Here is a 16,716-nt window from a genome sequence, read left to right as displayed (position 1 = left end):
CTGTGTGTGCTAAGTCGCTTTAGTCGTGTCTGACTCTTTGCAACCCTGTGGACCATAGCCCACAAGGCTCCTCTGTCCATGGGATTCTCCAGGCAGGAATACTGGAGTGGGTTGCCATGACCTCCTCCAGGGGATCTTCCTGACCCAGGGAGTGAACCCATGCCAACCCACCGCTGGCAGGTGGGTTTTCTAATACTAGCACCACCTAAGAACTTCATGGCTATGTTTATTTCTAAACATTACACAAAATATTGATTTCTGTTTTTTCTTAAAACTTGGAATCTGGCAACCCTGGGCTATGTCTATGCATAAGGGTTCTGAGTCTCTGTCACACTGCTTTACTACCATTGCATTATCTGCCCAGCGTCTTGGATTATTGGGGTTTGAGACTCCTTTTATAGATAATGTGGTCTGATTCCTCTTTTCTATAGAAGAAAAAAGGGATTCCAAGAGTAGATTGCCAAGCTTAACATAGCCAATAGTGTCAGGGTCTGGTTAGAACTAGAGAAAAGCTGTGTTCTCAGTCCAGTGCTTTCCACTGGGCTGCTCACAGTTCTGCTCTGCAGTGAGCATGACATTATGCCTGGTTCTTTGGGGAGGGGAGGGAGGCAGTCCCATAGATTGGTGTTGAGAACATGGCCGTTTCCTCTTGTAGTGGACTATGCCGTGGAGCAGGCTCACCAGGGTGTGTTCTTCAACCAAGGCCAGTGCTGCACTGCAGGATCTCGAATCTTTGTGGAGGAGTCCATCTATGAAGAATTTGTGAGAAGAAGTGTGGAGCGGGCCAAGAGGCGCATAGTGGGGAGTCCCTTTGACCCCACCACCGAGCAGGGACCCCAGGTAGAGAAATCATAGACATGTCCGTCCTTAATCCCTGGTGAGCACAGAAATAGGACACTGTAACAGAACCCAACGAAGCACCATCCTCCTTACTCTTCCTCCTCAGTTGTCTTCATGGCTGAAAATATAGCCATTAAGGCATTACTTGCTTGTGTCTTATACTTCTCTTTTCATTTCTAAATTTTATCTCTGAAAAACTAAGGGATTAGGACTGCCTTAAGGGTATCATCAACTTTGGGGGTAAGTTGGAGTCTCTTGGCTCTAGAGAAGGATCCAGGCATGGCAAGATGGATCTTAACTAGAAGCCACTTCTTAACTGTTGGGTTCAAGACATCCCCACAGGTGCCACAGTCAAGGAGGGCAGGTATCTCTCCTTCCCAGAAACCATTTATCCTTTTACCGGCTACCAAGGTTTCTTTTCCACCAACCTGACCCACTCTGGGGAAACCACTTGCAGCTTGTAAATGTGTAGGGAACAAGATCTGTCTGCTTTTTCCTCTGCCATGTGGTTCTCTCTTACTCTGAATGCCTCATGCACTGTGGTGAAGGAGGAGGCCCACAGACCCCATGCAGACTGCAATCCTGAGCTCTGCAGGTCCTCCCCACTCATCTAGGTGTATTTCCAGATGAATTCTAGTTTTGAACTGAGAATATTTAAAGGAATATGTAGACCAGATCTCATCTGGATCATGAGAGCATGGGTTTTCCTGATAAGAGACATCATCTCCTTAGCTTGGGGGCCATTTGAGAGAAGACTAAAGTTCTAACAGCAGTTCAAACCTAAGTGAGTGTAGGTTTTAATTTTATTTACAATAGCAATTGAGCAATAACTCTGTAACTTGGGGGCCTCGTGGGGGAAGGCAAGAATGACCTTATTTTACAGACTAGGATACTAGCTCTCACTCTTTAAACTTAATCCTTTCCTCTGATGGTGTAACTGTAGTTCCATAAAAACACTACCCCAATAGGATTTGATGTGTAGCACCATGTACAGGGGCTGTGTGTTAGCTCCTCTGTTGTTTTCATCTGTTTAGTATCAGTACAAGTTGCTACACGATTCATTTGTCTATAAGGCTAATTTTTACTTCTGTAAAAAGTCAGTAGTCAATCGACCAATATCTCTGTCATTGAGAAACATTGCTTAAATCTTGAACTGGTACTTATGATTTGTCAGTAACAGCAGAACAGTGCATTTATTGGATTTCTTGATGTATTAGGTTGAACCATACAAAATTTCCCTTTTTGTAGGTCAAAAATGGTTAATTAACAGCAGTTCCATGTGATATGACTAGGTGTTATGAAACTCTGAAAAAAAAATCACAAATGAGAGCTTCTTGAGTGTATTTTACTCCATTTTCAGAGATTTCACTTGGAGTCATTAGGTGCTTTCTTCCACAGATTGACAAGAAACAGTACAACAAGATCCTGGAGCTCATCCAGAGCGGTGTGGCTGAGGGTGCCAAGCTTGAGTGCGGAGGCAAGGGGCTGGGCCGAAAGGGATTCTTCATTGAGCCCACAGTGTTTTCCAATGTCACTGACGACATGCGGATTGCCAAGGAGGAGGTAGCTCATAGACCTCAAGAGCAGCCACGTCTTCCCCAGGGTTGTTTCCAGGGCATTTCTAGTAGACAGTATTAGAGGTTTAGTTCTTTGTACTTTATATACATCATACAGTAGCAATAAACATGGCTATGGACATCCCACTTGCTAGACAAAAAGGCAAGCAAGCTAGATGGAGGCCAGGTGATGGCACTTTATGATTGTAGTTGCTATTGGCCAATAGAATAAATAATAAATAAATAAGTAAAAGTCAATCACTAGTCTCAGTAATACATTGATAACAGTTAAGTTCCCCCCGATGTAGGTCATTAGGCTGTTAACCAGGAAAGAGAAAGCACCCAAGCATCATCACACTTTTGTAGGAGAGGACCAGTTGCAGGTCAACCAGCAACCCAGAGGAGTAGCTCTCAGTTCTGGAGCAGTGCCTGGAGGCTTGTGGAGAACACAGCTTTAGAACATACAATGAAATCAAGGGATGCCAGGCAGGGCCAGGGAGTGGAGGTGTTAAACTCTAAGGATAGACTTATGTAATCTTACTCTGGGAAAGTTTGGGTATTTTACAGTTATGTTCTGCTAAACTTAAACATCACTTAAATGACGAAGGCAGAATACACTTGCCTGAAAGTTGGAGAACAGGTGAGAGGATGGCAAAGCATCCACATTGGGTCAATCTGTTTTGTCGCAGATCTTTGGCCCTGTTCAGGAAATTTTGAGGTTTAAGACTATGGATGAAGTTATTGAAAGAGCCAACAACTCAGACTTCGGACTTGTAGCAGCTGTCTTTACTAACGACATCAACAAGGCCCTCACAGTGTCTTCTGCAATGCAAGCCGGGACTGTTTGGTAAGATCAGGGTCAGTCTCGTTCTGGCCCTAACACATGCTGTGGGGCGGGGGCGGGGGCGGGGGCCGCGGGGCCTTGTAATTCTTCAGAGCCTGTGTGAAATAAGCACATAAACTCTGGAAAGATGGGGGAGACTGACCAAAGACTTCATCCTGAGAAGGGACACTTCCTATTGGCTAAATCAGAAAATCTAAAGTGTGGGAGGGAGACTCAAGAAAGAGGAATATATGTATACATATAGCTGATTCATTTTGTTGTACAGCAGAAACGAATACAACAGTGTAAAGCAATTATCCTCCAATAACAATTTTTAAAAAAACACGAAAAAATTATAAAATTTTCATGTGGGAAAAGGAATTTAAAAATAGAACTTGCAAAAGAAATGTCATGCCAGTGGGATTATTTCTGTGTAAACAGAACTCATGCTAACAGTACATGTTTTGTTCTTTTAGGATCAATTGTTACAATGCCTTAAATGCCCAGAGCCCCTTTGGGGGATTCAAGATGTCTGGAAATGGGAGAGAAATGTAAGTGTCCCAAGTTGCTGGTGCCCAAAGAGAAATAGAGTTGAAAATAGCAGCACTGAATGTACTCACATCAGTGAATTCTCTTACTCTCATCCATTCATTAAACAAACACTATGTTGAAAACACATGTCTATAAACAAAGCACACATTACAAGGATAACTAAAACACAACAATGCCCTTACCTTAAGGGGGAATGGAGAAAAATTCAGGCACCAATAATCTCATGTAATAGGTGCTGTTATAGAAGTAGGTTAAATATCTTGTTAAGTACAGAGAAAAAAATCCAATTAATTTTGCCTATGAAGTTTCAGAAGGAATAATATCTCAATTTTTTTAGGAGAAGATATTCCAGGCAGAGGGAATAGCAAGAACACTTCCTGTGCATGAAGTCACAGCAAGTACAGAACAGTCCAGACACAAGACAGAATTTGGTGTATTTAAAACAGGTCACCAACTGCCTACTCAGGGACAAATCTGGCCTAGAGAAATGTTTTGGTTTTTTTTCCTCATAACATTTAAAAATCTTTACCTGACATCCAAAAAGAGGAGGCTTTCCATAAAATCTAAATTTCTTGCTTATTTCATTCTCCCATAGTGGAATTGTTGCAACTGTGAGTTCTGCAGTTCACAGAACTTAACATTGGTGGTTGTTATTTTTACACATACCCAGTTCACTCATTGTCACCTGCTCAGTGCCCATTGGATCTTTTTAGTCTGGGGCTATAGAGCTTGGACATGGGGTGGATGGAAGGGACTTGGTGAAGATGCAAGTGGAGAGGTTGCTTTAAACCCAGTCTGAAAGGTCTTTAGAGGGCAGATGTGGGAGCTGAGAAGATAGCAGAGATTTTAAGGGCAGCATTCTTGGTGTAGAGAGGATGTTTTGGTAGAGATTACAGGAAGATGACCCATTACGAGAATTTTGCAGTAACAGTAATAGGTATTAATCAGATGCCTGCTCTGCATGTAGCTTTATTCTCCCTTCTTATCTAACATTGTCTGATTTTGCCTCATTTGCTTTTCACAGTAATTCTATGGAATAGATACATTTATGTTTATCTCATAGATGGTTCAGATGAGAAACTAAGGATTGGAGTGGTTAAGTAGCTTGCCCAAGTTACACAGCCAGTAAATAACAGATCTGAGCTTAGAACCAAAATTTTGGTGGTTTAGTTTCTGTGATGTCTGGCCAAGGAAGTGTGGGTATCAGGTTTAATAAGGACTCTTCTGGGTCAGGATCAGAGCTGGACTGCCTTCTTGTGATGCTAAGGATGTGAAAAATGGGACTGTGGCAGAGGAAAACTAGAGGGGTTGTATTTGCAGTTTCATATATAGATGGATTTTTAGAATGGCTTTGAAGAAGGAATGGTAGCTAGGGTCTTCCTGAGCTGATACATCCCCTCATCCCCAAAACTTGAATTTTGAAAAGAGCTGGATCCAAGTTTTCTAAATCCTGTGACTCTTAAAAGGAAATATCTTCTATGCCCACTCTTCCCAGCATTACTGAATATATCATTTTTTAAAACAAATGTTCAGTTCACAATTAATCTTCTAAGAAGTATTCAGCATATACTTTGTGCAAATCATGATCCTTGGTCTGTGGGGAAAGGTCCAGCTCATTGAATTACTTCAAATTTTGTTGGATAAATTAAATACACAACACTTAAAGAATCAAAAGAATTCTAGAACAGCCTGTGAAGTGATAAGAGGAATTCAGGGGTGATAGAGATGGTGTGAGCCAGAGAAGTCCAGGACAACTTTAGATGTGACCTCTTACAGGGATTTGAATTGGCCTTGAAAGAAGAGGAACATTTAAGTAGATGAAGAGAGAGGAATAATTTTTTAGGGTTGGTGGGCAAAACAGGGTGGCAGTGAGGGAAGGGTGAGCAAAGGCACTATGGGAGAAATGTGTGGTGTTTAGGGAGAAGAGGAATGAACCCAGGACCAGCCCAAAAGATTCACATCTTTACATACTGTAACTAAGAATTTCTACTCCTGGGCCATTAAACCATGGAAATGAAGTTTAGCTTTGAGATTTAGCTTTGAGGCTAAGAGCAGAGTTTCTAGAATCACAGCTCAGATATGTACCCTGGCTCTACTACTTAATTCCTGTGCCACCTTGGACAAATTACTCAATCTCATTAACCTTCAGTCTCATCTATAAAATGGGAATTGTTATTGTACTTCCTCCACAGGGTTGCTGTGAGGATTAAATGTGAGAATCAAGTATGCCAAATATCCATCAGGGTGTCTGACAAACCTTCAGAAACTGTGAGCTTCTATCATCATTATTGATCAACTAAATGACTGCCAAGTAGACAATCCATTTTTCTCTTAATAATGTATTACTTTAGAAATGTGGCACAAGTTTTCCTAAATTTCAGCTAGTATCATCAACCTGCTTTCTGTCTGTGGTGACACCAGTGAGAAGCTGCTCTCATTTGAACCTTTGCTCCTGGCCTTCAGGACCTCCCAGTTGCTCTACAGCCAGAACCCATTTGTTGTTATTAGTATTTCTTGTTATTAATACTCCTTCAGCTTTTATAAAGTCTCCATGTACTCATCTCTTCTTAACTTGCCTTAATTTTCTGCTCCTGCTTTTCAAGATACATGCAACCTGTTTCATTTCCTGCCCCTCTGTTTGTGCTCTCCCAGCCTCTGAAATGTCAGGGCCATCACTAGCTCTGGAAATGCTGCTCACATAGACTGTTACAGGTCATTAACAGGGTGTGTCATGGGCATAAAATAGACTTGTCGTATGTAACCGCTGGTTGGCAGTTTCTCATCCCAGGCTAGCCCTGGACGCTCATCATGGGGCAAGCCTTCTACCAGGATTCAAGCTTGGTCCAGTGCAGAACTTTCTATCGGAAACATTGCCCTTGCCTAGAAAGAAGGTCCAGGGAACAGTTTAGCTGTGTCAGAACCACACAGACTAGTGGCCTCTCTCTCTACTCATCTCATGGGCACAAAGAGTGATTTGGCCTTCTCTTAAAAAATAATTACGAAACAGTGCTTTTTAATGAGACTCACTTCGTCTTGTCTAAATTATATGAGTCTTTGTCCCTGTTTGCCCCCAAAACATGTTTTCTCTTCCTTAAATGACCCTGAGTGGTAGGAAATGCTTCAAATAGAAGAACCTGCCCTGCCCTGGTCCTTCACTCTTCCTTCTTATTTAATACAGTCCCAGAAACACTGCTTCACCTTCCAGCTGGACAGAATTGTTTCTCTCAAGGCCTGCAGGCTCCATGCAACTTTGGTTCCTAGCATCGTCTTGCCCGCTACTAAGAGGCACAGAGAAGGGAGGTAGCACTTTCTGAGGGCTGTCTGAGCCTCTGATCGCTCCCCTACAGAGCTGTGGAGAGGGCTGCCCTCTGCAGGTAACCTGGAGATTGTTGTTGTTCAGTCGTTAAGTTGTCTCCAACTCTTTGCAACCCCATGGACTGCAGCATGCCAGGTTTCCCTGTCCTTCACTATCTCCCAGAGCTTGCTCAAACTCATGACCATTGAATTGGTGATGCCATCCAACCATCTCATCCTGTGTCACCCCCTTTTCCTCCTGACCTCAGTTTTTTCCAGCATCAGGCTCTTTTCCAGTGAGTCGGCTCTTCACATCAGGTGGCCAAAGTATTGGAGCTTCAGCTTCAGCACCAGTTCTTCCAATGAATATTTGGAATTGGTTTTTCACCTAGTGCGTTGGCCTTTAATTCCTAGGGTCAGAGACTTGACTGAGTTTCTCTCAGTTCTGCCTATTCAGCTAGTTCTATCTATTTCAGTCTTCATGTCTTTTCCTATCTCATTAAGCTCTCCTGAGACAAGAGGTCATAAAGCCCAAGCTATAAAAAATGCTGTGAACCTCAGCATTTTAAAAACTAAGGACACAGGCTTTGAAGACAAGAAGCGCTATTTGGATGCCCTGAGTCTGTGTGTTTGTGTGTGTGTGTGTGTGTACAGTATGCGGGTGCTTGGGAAAGTCACCTGCAGGCTGGGAGAGGGGCTTGCCAAGCATGCCTATCTGGTGATGCCCCTCTCAGAGGTTCTGATTTAGTAAATCTGGGCTAGGGCCCAGGATTGCATTTTTTACAAATTTCTGGAATAATTCTGGTGCAGGTGATCCAGGGACCCTGCTCTGAGAAATGCTGCTGTAAGCCAAAGGAAAGGGCAGGGAAACAGACACCCTAAGCAGAAATCCTTGTTTGTTTTATGCATGAGTCTGAGTGATTTCCTAAAATGGCTGATTGAGAGATACCAAAATTTAACATCTTACTTTACCTCATATGTACACCGAGTTTGGTTCATCTTTGGGAATATAACCTAGTCTGGTCAAGAAGCAGGAATATAGGCTTCTCAATGTCCTGTGCCCTGAGCCATGGCCTTGCTGGGCAGATGACCATGTAGAGATACTGGGGCGTGTCAGTAAGAGTGCATCTGCCTTTTGTGCAGCAGTGAACTGCTTCCTTACTGTGAACTGTCTGTGCCACAGAATTTAACTGGATTAAGAAAAATTTCAGTAGATTTGGGAGAAAGACCCCGGAAGGAGATGGCAAAATAACTGAAGAACTGAAATGTCAAGGCTTTCTGAGACCTTACAGCAGTATTGCTCAAAGTCTGGATTCAATAACCACCTATCTCACAGTCTCTTGGGCTTTCCCCCAGACCTACTGGAACAGAATCTTAGGAGGGGATTGGTCAGGAACCTACACTTTAAGCAAGCTTCGTGAGTGATATGTATACTAACATTCAGGAACTGATGTCAGAAAGACAGCTGGGTACCAGGAGATGGGGATGAGTGACTGGAGTCATACAGCCAATTAACAGAGAGCCAAGGTGGCACTGCTGTCTGCTGCCCCCTGCCCCAATGTTCTGCTTCACTCACTGTCCTAAGACCTCTCACTGGCTTTCCTTGCAGCCCGGGCCCATGGGCATTATTTCCTTCTGTGGAAGATATGAACCCAGTCCTCCATCTCAGAGCAGTCTGAACGCTTACAGCAGCTGGCTGCCTGGGATCCAAGAGAGGAGAACCCCGAGTCCAGCAGGGTTTTCCATTGCTTTGAGAACCCAGAAGTTTGGGATCTGACAGTCACACTGGAATGCAAGTTCCTGCCTTTGAAGGCTTTCTTACGTTTCTCATAGCCTAGCTAGAGATCTGAGGGCAGTGGTTCAGGGTCTGCCCCAAGTGCGTGCACAAGCATGGGAACACGAAGGGAGTAACCATGCTTCAAACAGGAGGCAGATGATGTCCGTGATGGAGAGACACATGCACAATTGCCCAAGGGCAGGAAAAAGTCCAGTGAGAGCCAGAGCTGAGCTGGTAATAAAGAGACAGCCTGGTTGGAGCCAGCGAGGGAACCATATACGAGTGGGGCAATCCCAAGTTTATTCATCTCATCCCTGGAGCAAGATGGCCAATGCAGATGAGAGGACAGCACGCTTGCCCCAATCTCTGATGTCCTGGGGGCTGAGGGGGAGGGGGCATGACCCCTCAGGTGCCCTGGTGCTCAGAGGAGCTGCTGGAAATACATGAGGAGCCTTGTGTGGTGCCAGGAAAGTTATTAGATAATTCCCACAGTTATCAGGTGCCTTCTTTGAGCCTGGTGCTGTGGGCCACACACTAGGTGTGGGGGAGGACAGAAAGCTATATCAGTAAGATACAGACTGGTGGGGGAGACAGAGCGGCCACCACGCTCCCCCACCCTGCCCCCTGGCGCAGACAGCGCAGTAGAGGCAGGTACACGGTGCTCTGAGCACAGAGGAGTAGGGCGCTCTCCTGAGAGCGTGAGGAGACGCTGCACAGAGGAATGACTTTAAAAAGAAGAGAAGAATAAAGTTCAAGTATTTTATAGAAAAAAATTAAGAGAACATACTTGATACAACAATGAAATAGAGAAAAGAAAAAGAGGCATTTAAAGAGAGGTAAAATGAGAAGGAACTTGAGAAAAGAGGTGAAGAAAAGGAGCATGGTGTCAAGGAGGCTTGTCCTTGCCCCAGCATCCTTAGAGCGGTGGTCGCGGGGCTTTGTCTCCTGTGGCCACCTAGGCAGGTGACCTGGCACCCACCCCTCCCTCTCAGGCTCCTCAGAGGCTGGGACCACTTATGTAGTTTCTCTCTCACCCCGCCCAGCACAGTGCTGCCCCATGGTAGTAGCCATCAGTGTGTGTTTACCAATGATACAGACGCTTTGGTCCATGACCAAGACCCCAGAGAGTGCTGTGAGCCAGGAGGGGAAGTGACCAAAGGCAAGTCTTGGGGAACAGCTTACTACCACATCCCAGTTCCTCTTCAGTCAGTTATTTTGAGTTCTTGACTCTTTCCCCTGACTCGGTGGAGAACTGTGGACAGTACTTATTTAGGATTCTATTTTTAATGCATTATAGGTGATTTGTACTCCTCCATAGGAGGCCTTTAGGTATTTGTTTCCACTTTCCTAGGTGGCTCAATGGTAAAGAATGCAGGAGATGCAAGAGACCTTGGTTTGTTCCCTGGGTCAGGTAGATCCTCTGGAGAAGGGAATGGCAACCTACTCCAGTATTCTTGCCTGGGAAATCCCACTGACAGAGGATCCTGGCTGGCTGCAGTCCAGGGAGTTGCAAAGAGACACGACTCAGCAACTGAGCATACACATTAAACCCAAGGGCTAACGAGAAGGAATGTAGAATCCCAAGCCGAAAGGACCGTTACCTGGGAAGCTTGTGGTTTTCTTTCAGTTGAAGTGGACTAGATTCTCCAGGAGACCCAAGAGAGCACAGACACATCCCGCGTATCCAGTGATAGGAATGGGGTTTCTACCCCATTTCCTGAAGGGGAAAGCCCACGTTGGACTGTTTTGGCCTCAGGTGCCTGATTCTGCCCTTTTCTGTTTTTCAGGGGAGAATTTGGTTTGCGAGAGTACTCTGAAGTTAAGACTGTAACAGTAAAGATCCCCCAGAAGAACTCTTAAGATGGCCAAGAAGGAAGGTGAAGACCAGCCTGCACGACTCCCCTCTCTGCTTTCCCTGTGGGGCCCAGCTCTCAGGAATCCCCAATACTCAGTTCTTATTTAACAATTCAAATGACAGCATGTAGACCATTCGCTGGGTGTAATGAATGCAAGCCAGTGGGCGTGGTTTCTTGGCACTCTGTGAGGGATCACCTTTATGATACCAAATATTGGAAATGGGATAAAGGCCCGGGGAGCACCTGTGGGCACATCCAGTGTGTCTTTCTGGGGTGAGGGGGTGAGTAAGGGAGCTGTACTGTTTGATGCCTCTGTCGCAGAGGACCTCACTCATGAGCAAAGGTAGCCTTTCCATTGTCTTCGTTTCCCTCTTCCAGGCTCTCTCTGCTCACACTCCCCTCCTGCTCCTCCAAGGAGATCTCAGCTCATTTGGGGCAGATGTTTGGGCCGGGAACAATTTTCCAAGGTTTTGCAGCCAAATTACCATTTCATGTTATCCATTTCTTCAAAGCAAAACATGAAATGGTTTTAGTTAGAGCCAGACAAGATTGAAAATGCCAGGAGCTGGTACACTGCAGATGTACTAAGGAGAAAGAACTTAGGAAGTTTCTGATCCAGTCTGGCTTTCTTACATCCATAAATAACTTGAGTGAAAGATCAGGAGATGGAGCTCCAGAGACCATTCTGTGTAGTTCACAGCCTCGGAGCTCACTGCATGATTTGGGGGTGTATGTGAGAGATGTATGTGTGTGTGTGTGTGTGTGTGTGTGTGTGTGTGCGCGTGTACATGTGCATGTATGCATTTAATTCCTTCTTGATTATTCTGGAATAAGTCAGGGGCTGGGCTATTTTTCATAGATCGATAAGATCTTTTCCAAAGCTTGTCTTTCAAATCAACCAAAAAGTGATCTGAGTGGACTTGAGAATTTGGAAAGAAGGTAATGCTGGGTGCCTTGTAGAAATAATTCCATGTCCAATTCTGCAGACAATTCATATGAAGTGAATTCTCCCTGCAGTTGGAATCCGCAGCCTCTTGTACCCCCCCAGTCCACTGTGCCCACCACCTGCTAGTCCTGGTGCAGCAAGTGTTACTTTTGGCTCCCATGCCCTAGATCTACCGGCGGTAACCTTGGAAGATCTGGCCAGGCCTTCCTTCTCCATTTGTAGTGTTCCAGTGTGCCATGATTGCCACGCCCCACCAGAGCTCCACTTGTCATGCCCGTGGCCTGTCCACACACATTTCTTGCCTCTTGGCCTCCTGGCAGGGTGGGGGGCATGGTGTGAAACAGGCCGGCCCCCTCTCCCCCTCTCCTAGCTGAGCACCCCACTGCTGCTTCCCAGTGAAGGCTCCATGACGTGGGCAGTGTCAATTTCCTTTCCAGCTGCCGAATCCAATTCATCTCTAACCTAGATGAAGATCACTTATTTAAAAGTACCAAACCTAACCTAGAGTATATGAAATAAGGGCAACACATATATAGCCTTCTGTATTTAATGGTTTTCTGCTTTCTAACATTGCTGGTTGTCTATTTATAACCCTTGTGTCTACTCATGATGTTTTAAAGAAATCTCTACTTGCTGTTATTGACAAAGGACAGTGGCTGGATGCCTTGAGAGATGCCACATTTCTGAGTTCTTTCGTGTGAATGTCATGCTCTCCTCCTATAGCCTGTGTCCCCCGTGAACATATCCACTAACCAGCTAGTTACCTTGAACTGCAATATAGAATGTGAAAATGAAGATTTATTTCTTTTAATTTACTTAAAAAGAAACCTCTGTGCTAGCAATAAAGCATTTATATTGTGTACTTCTTGGGATCTTCCGGCTATGTTTATCAGTGTCTTCGTGTCATACTGAGTCCATCTAGGCCTTTGACTCAGCAGCTGGACTTTTCAGATACGTTGCCTGCTCTGGTTATTGAGCAGTCTGGGAGGGTATTCTTGCCATAAGGTAAATGAAGCCCTTATTTCCGACTCTATTTAAATAAAGCTAGGTATACATACAGTTCTGTGTGGCAAACCAGTCCAACCCTGCATGAAACATAGAAAATGATAGTTTTCATTCAGAGTAGCCTCCAGGAGAGTTAACGTGTAGAGGAATCTTCAGGCCTTGTTCTCACAAACGTGGACCATGGGACGAGAGCTCACATTTCCTAATGGCATTTATCAGTAGCTTTATTTTTATTTACTGAACTAAAACAAAGTCAGAAACTGACAACCTGACACAATATTTTTGCAGCTGTAGAAAGGAAGCTGTAAATGGTGACTGCAGGACCATCCAGAGTATGTTTGCTTTCCATGTGTTCTCAGGGTGGTGCTTTAGGAGAGTGGTTTCCACCCTTTAGACCAGCACATCCCCTCCTCCAACCCCACTTCCCCATCCAAGTCCTGGACAAGTGCAACAAAAACGAAAACCGATGACTTTGACACAAAGGAAGTGGGTCGCAGGGAGAGACATGTTGCTTTGGATTGGGATTACTTGCTCGGACTGCTGGTGTCTTGTTCCTCAGAGGAACAAATTGAGCATGGGAGAATGCCATCCCCGGGCGTGGGGTGAACTCTCAAATGTAGGCTGTAGGCTCTCTGTGAGTCTACCTCGTGTTCAGTACTTTGAGATGTTGAGAAGAAAATGAGAACAAGATGGACACAGAATAGTCATGTAAAAGTGCTTTGTTAGATGCCAAGTAGAGGTTACAGATAACAGGAATCCAGAATAAGGTAAGACATAAGTTAATAGTTCTTCAAAGAATAAAGTCCTTCAGACCTCATCTGTTAATGATCCTGATGTAAAGGAACACAAAGACAGATGGCATTTACAGGGATCATTAATGAAACCAACACAGAGACACCCATTGGTCCTTCGTCATCAGCACCACATAATTACAGTCTTCTTGTTCACCCCAGAGATTTCCATTGTACCTTTTCCTCCAAATCATCCTCAGTGCATTTATAGGGATAATATTCTTTTTCATGACATTTTAGATATTAAAGGACAAAATATAATGTAGAGAGTAAAAAACAAACAGTGAATCTACTGGCATGTGTAGTTAATATAGGAAGGCACTCAAGAAAAGAAGACAGAGACAAGTTGTTGAAAGAGATGGATTTTAAACAAGGCTTGAGGTAGGAAAGTAATTTCAATAAACCTTCAGAGTCAGCAGAGGTGAGGGAGGCCAAGGCATGCCCTTGTGGTAGGAGATGGACTGGCAAGAGCAGTTACCACATGCTGGAATTCAGTCAGATTGCAAGGGGTGGGGGGGTTGGCCAGTGAGTTTCATGGCACTGCCCTGCCCCAGGCTCCCGCCAACCTCAGAGCTCAAAAGTAGCACATGCCACTTTCAGTTAGACGATTCTAGAGCTGGACAAGCTGGCTGAGGTCAGGGAGGAAACTATTGGTGAAATAGGTTTTAAAGAGTGAGTAGAATTTGGAAAGATATGAAAAGGAAGGATAGCAAGATGGCTGGAGAAAAAAATCTTGGAATTTGTTAATATTGAATGGGTTGCATTCTTGGTTGGGGGGGCACAAATAGAAATGTTCACTGCCATTTATGTGTGTGTATAGCTATTCATTTGCTTTTCTAGGTGTTTTTTTTTTTTTTTTGGTGGATTAATGTCCCAGAAATATTTAGTCCGCCACAAGAATGCTTAAAGTATAGCAGAAAAAAATGAAAACAACAAAATCACATGAATTAAAAGCAGGAGTAAGAAAAAACAAAGGTGAGAAACTAACGCAGCCACAATGAGACCAGAAAAAAACATGTTATGCAAAGTCCTATCCTAGGACTCATCTTGAGCGCCTGTGATAATCTAATGAGAGAAGAGCCGACACAGCAGGCCAGTGATCCTAAGAAATTAACCTCCCTTCATCCTTCCCATTCTCTCCCCTTCCCTCCCTCTTCAGGTGTTTACTATGCCAGGTCCTGGGATACAGAGCAAACCAGGCCTGGTTACTGCCCTCGTGAAGCTCGTGGTCTTATGGCAACTCAGAGCCAAGAGTTGGTAGTTTTCTCTGCTGTCTCTCTGTAACTCCTTGCCAGGCATGTAACTTCAATTTATAGAAGGGTAACGTAGACCTTTCCCAGGTCCTTTAGGTAACCCAGAATGACAACTTTGCACAGAGAAATAGCCTATTAGCAACACGGCAGAGTGAAAAGCACCTGGCATCAGAGGGTCAGAAAAGTGATCAGAAGTCCTCAGCTGGAGTCCCATCCTGGCCAGTCTGCAATCGTGTGTCTTGGGGGTAAGTCATATAAACCTCCATGGGCCTCTACGTCCTCCTGTGTAGGATCCAGATAATCAATCCTGCCCTGCACACCACACAATACTGTGTGAGAATTAAACAACATCACAGATGATGGATCTCTTCCATTGGTCTGAGACACCAGGCTGCACACACACAACTCTAAAACTCCAAAAAAAAAAAAAAGACTTCATTGCTTTGCAGATCAATCCATAGGACATCAGAAGCCATCATTTCTCATGCAGCGCTGAGCCATCATGTAGACCCTGGGTATTTAGGACAGGTTTTTGTGGTTTTTAGGCCTCCTGTGGTTTCCAGGAGGCCTCCTTTCCCAGAGGTGGACCTCATCTGAATTCCTAAAGCCAGCTGGGAGTAAAGGGGATGATTGCAGCTCCAACTGTTCCCCAGGTTTCAGTTCCATGTATTCAGTGTGTTGTTCAGACATTCTATAGAGATTGTCTGTGCCGCCCTGTTCACACAACAACTGCTCCTTAGTGGGGACAGGCTGGAAACGAGAGCACAGGAAAGTCCACTCTGGAACAGCATGAAGTCTTCTTCCTAAGCATGTACAATGTCTAATCCTCACTTGCTTATTGGACAGATTAAAAGGAAAATTAGCCTGCCATTTAGCCTTTGATGTGAAACTCTTGGATAATGTTTCCTTTGGCCATTTATGTAGCAAAGAGGAATTTGAAACCATCATGGCCTGGGCCCCATTCCTGCTGGAGCGTGAACGCCTCTGAATGGCTTCAAGGTCTTTTGACCCAGGTTTTCTAGTGTGTTTCTCAAGAGCAGCTCCCCGTCCTCCTCCTCAGGAAATAAAATCTATGTTACTGACCAAGTCTGCTTGAGCTGACTAATTTCTTTTATGACACAGTTTTGTTGCCAACCCTCCCAAGTCAGTCCCCAGCAAAGATCCTCCTGGCTTGTGTCATTGGAGCCAACAGAATGAGACTGAGTTTGGTTTAGAAGCAAAGAAAAACTATTCTTTGATCAAAAAACCAAAAGAAGTGAGCTCTGGATCTAGAGTCCACGGTCTCTCAGACAGGCGGGGCTGCTTTATGGAGAGCCTGCCAGCTGGAGGGGGCGGGGCCGGGGCTGAGTTCCGGCTCTGGACCACAATGCCTCGGGCAGCGTCTCTGCGCGGGCTGCCGCCATCTTGAGAAGCAGTGTTGTTCTTGTGCCGAGAGGCTGGGGAAGCCCTCTCGTACTCGGAGTTCTGGTCTGAAGGTCTAGGGGCAAGGCCTCTGTCCTTGGCCCCGGTAAGCGAGTGAAACCAGACGAAGCACCAAGGAAGAGAAAAACGGTTAGACTTTGTTTTATTAACCAAACTCCGTTTTTCTTCCCTGGAAGGGTTAATGGGCTTTGCTGGTGACAGCTCCCTCCGCTGTCTTTTATCCTGATCCTCCTTTTCAAGGGCGCAGGTCCTAGCCTGTAACCATTTCCTAGTAATTTGGGGCATCGTCGTAACGCCGGGTGGAGGAGCAAGACTTCTCCCCATCCCCTTCAGATACGCTTGATTGTCCCAGGCCTCGGCCCTGACCATTCGCATCCCTGAGTGACCAGCAGGTTTCTAACCTTTAGGAGAGTGAGGATACCAGACAATTTAAGGCAGCAAGAGACAGATGGTAGCCTTTATCTTATCACACATACTCCATCTTATTTATCCAAGGGACCCCAGTGAGCTTTGACGGTGACCATTTCCCCAGCCTGTTTTTCGGAAATGCACACCTGGTTTCATATTTTATATTCTGAGTAGGATAAAAAGCACACCAACC

At 44.9% G+C, this 16,716-nt stretch overlaps 1 protein-coding gene across 2 annotated transcripts in view; it reads left to right on the top strand.

The window, feature by feature from the left end:
- Positions 1–12,506, top strand: part of ALDH1A2 (aldehyde dehydrogenase 1 family member A2) — a 102,838-nt gene extending 90,332 nt beyond the window's left edge. For both annotated transcript variants that reach the window (XM_043920906.1, XM_043920905.1), the window contains exons 10-14: positions 656–840; positions 2,239–2,403; positions 3,086–3,243; positions 3,696–3,770; positions 10,630–12,506. In XM_043920906.1, coding sequence (XP_043776841.1) covers positions 656–840; positions 2,239–2,403; positions 3,086–3,243; positions 3,696–3,770; positions 10,630–10,702 — 656 coding nt within the window. In that variant the 3' untranslated portion in view covers positions 10,703–12,506. The remainder of the gene's footprint in view (positions 1–655; positions 841–2,238; positions 2,404–3,085; positions 3,244–3,695; positions 3,771–10,629) is intronic.
- The last annotated feature ends 4,210 nt before the right edge of the window (positions 12,507–16,716 follow it).

The sequence above is a fragment of the Cervus elaphus genome, chromosome 12, assembly GCF_910594005.1.
Source record: "Cervus elaphus chromosome 12, mCerEla1.1, whole genome shotgun sequence".
NCBI classification, from domain to species: Eukaryota; Metazoa; Chordata; class Mammalia; order Artiodactyla; family Cervidae; genus Cervus; species Cervus elaphus.
The sequence above is the reverse complement of the archived record's forward strand: the minus strand, read 5'-3'. Positions and strand labels throughout refer to the sequence as shown.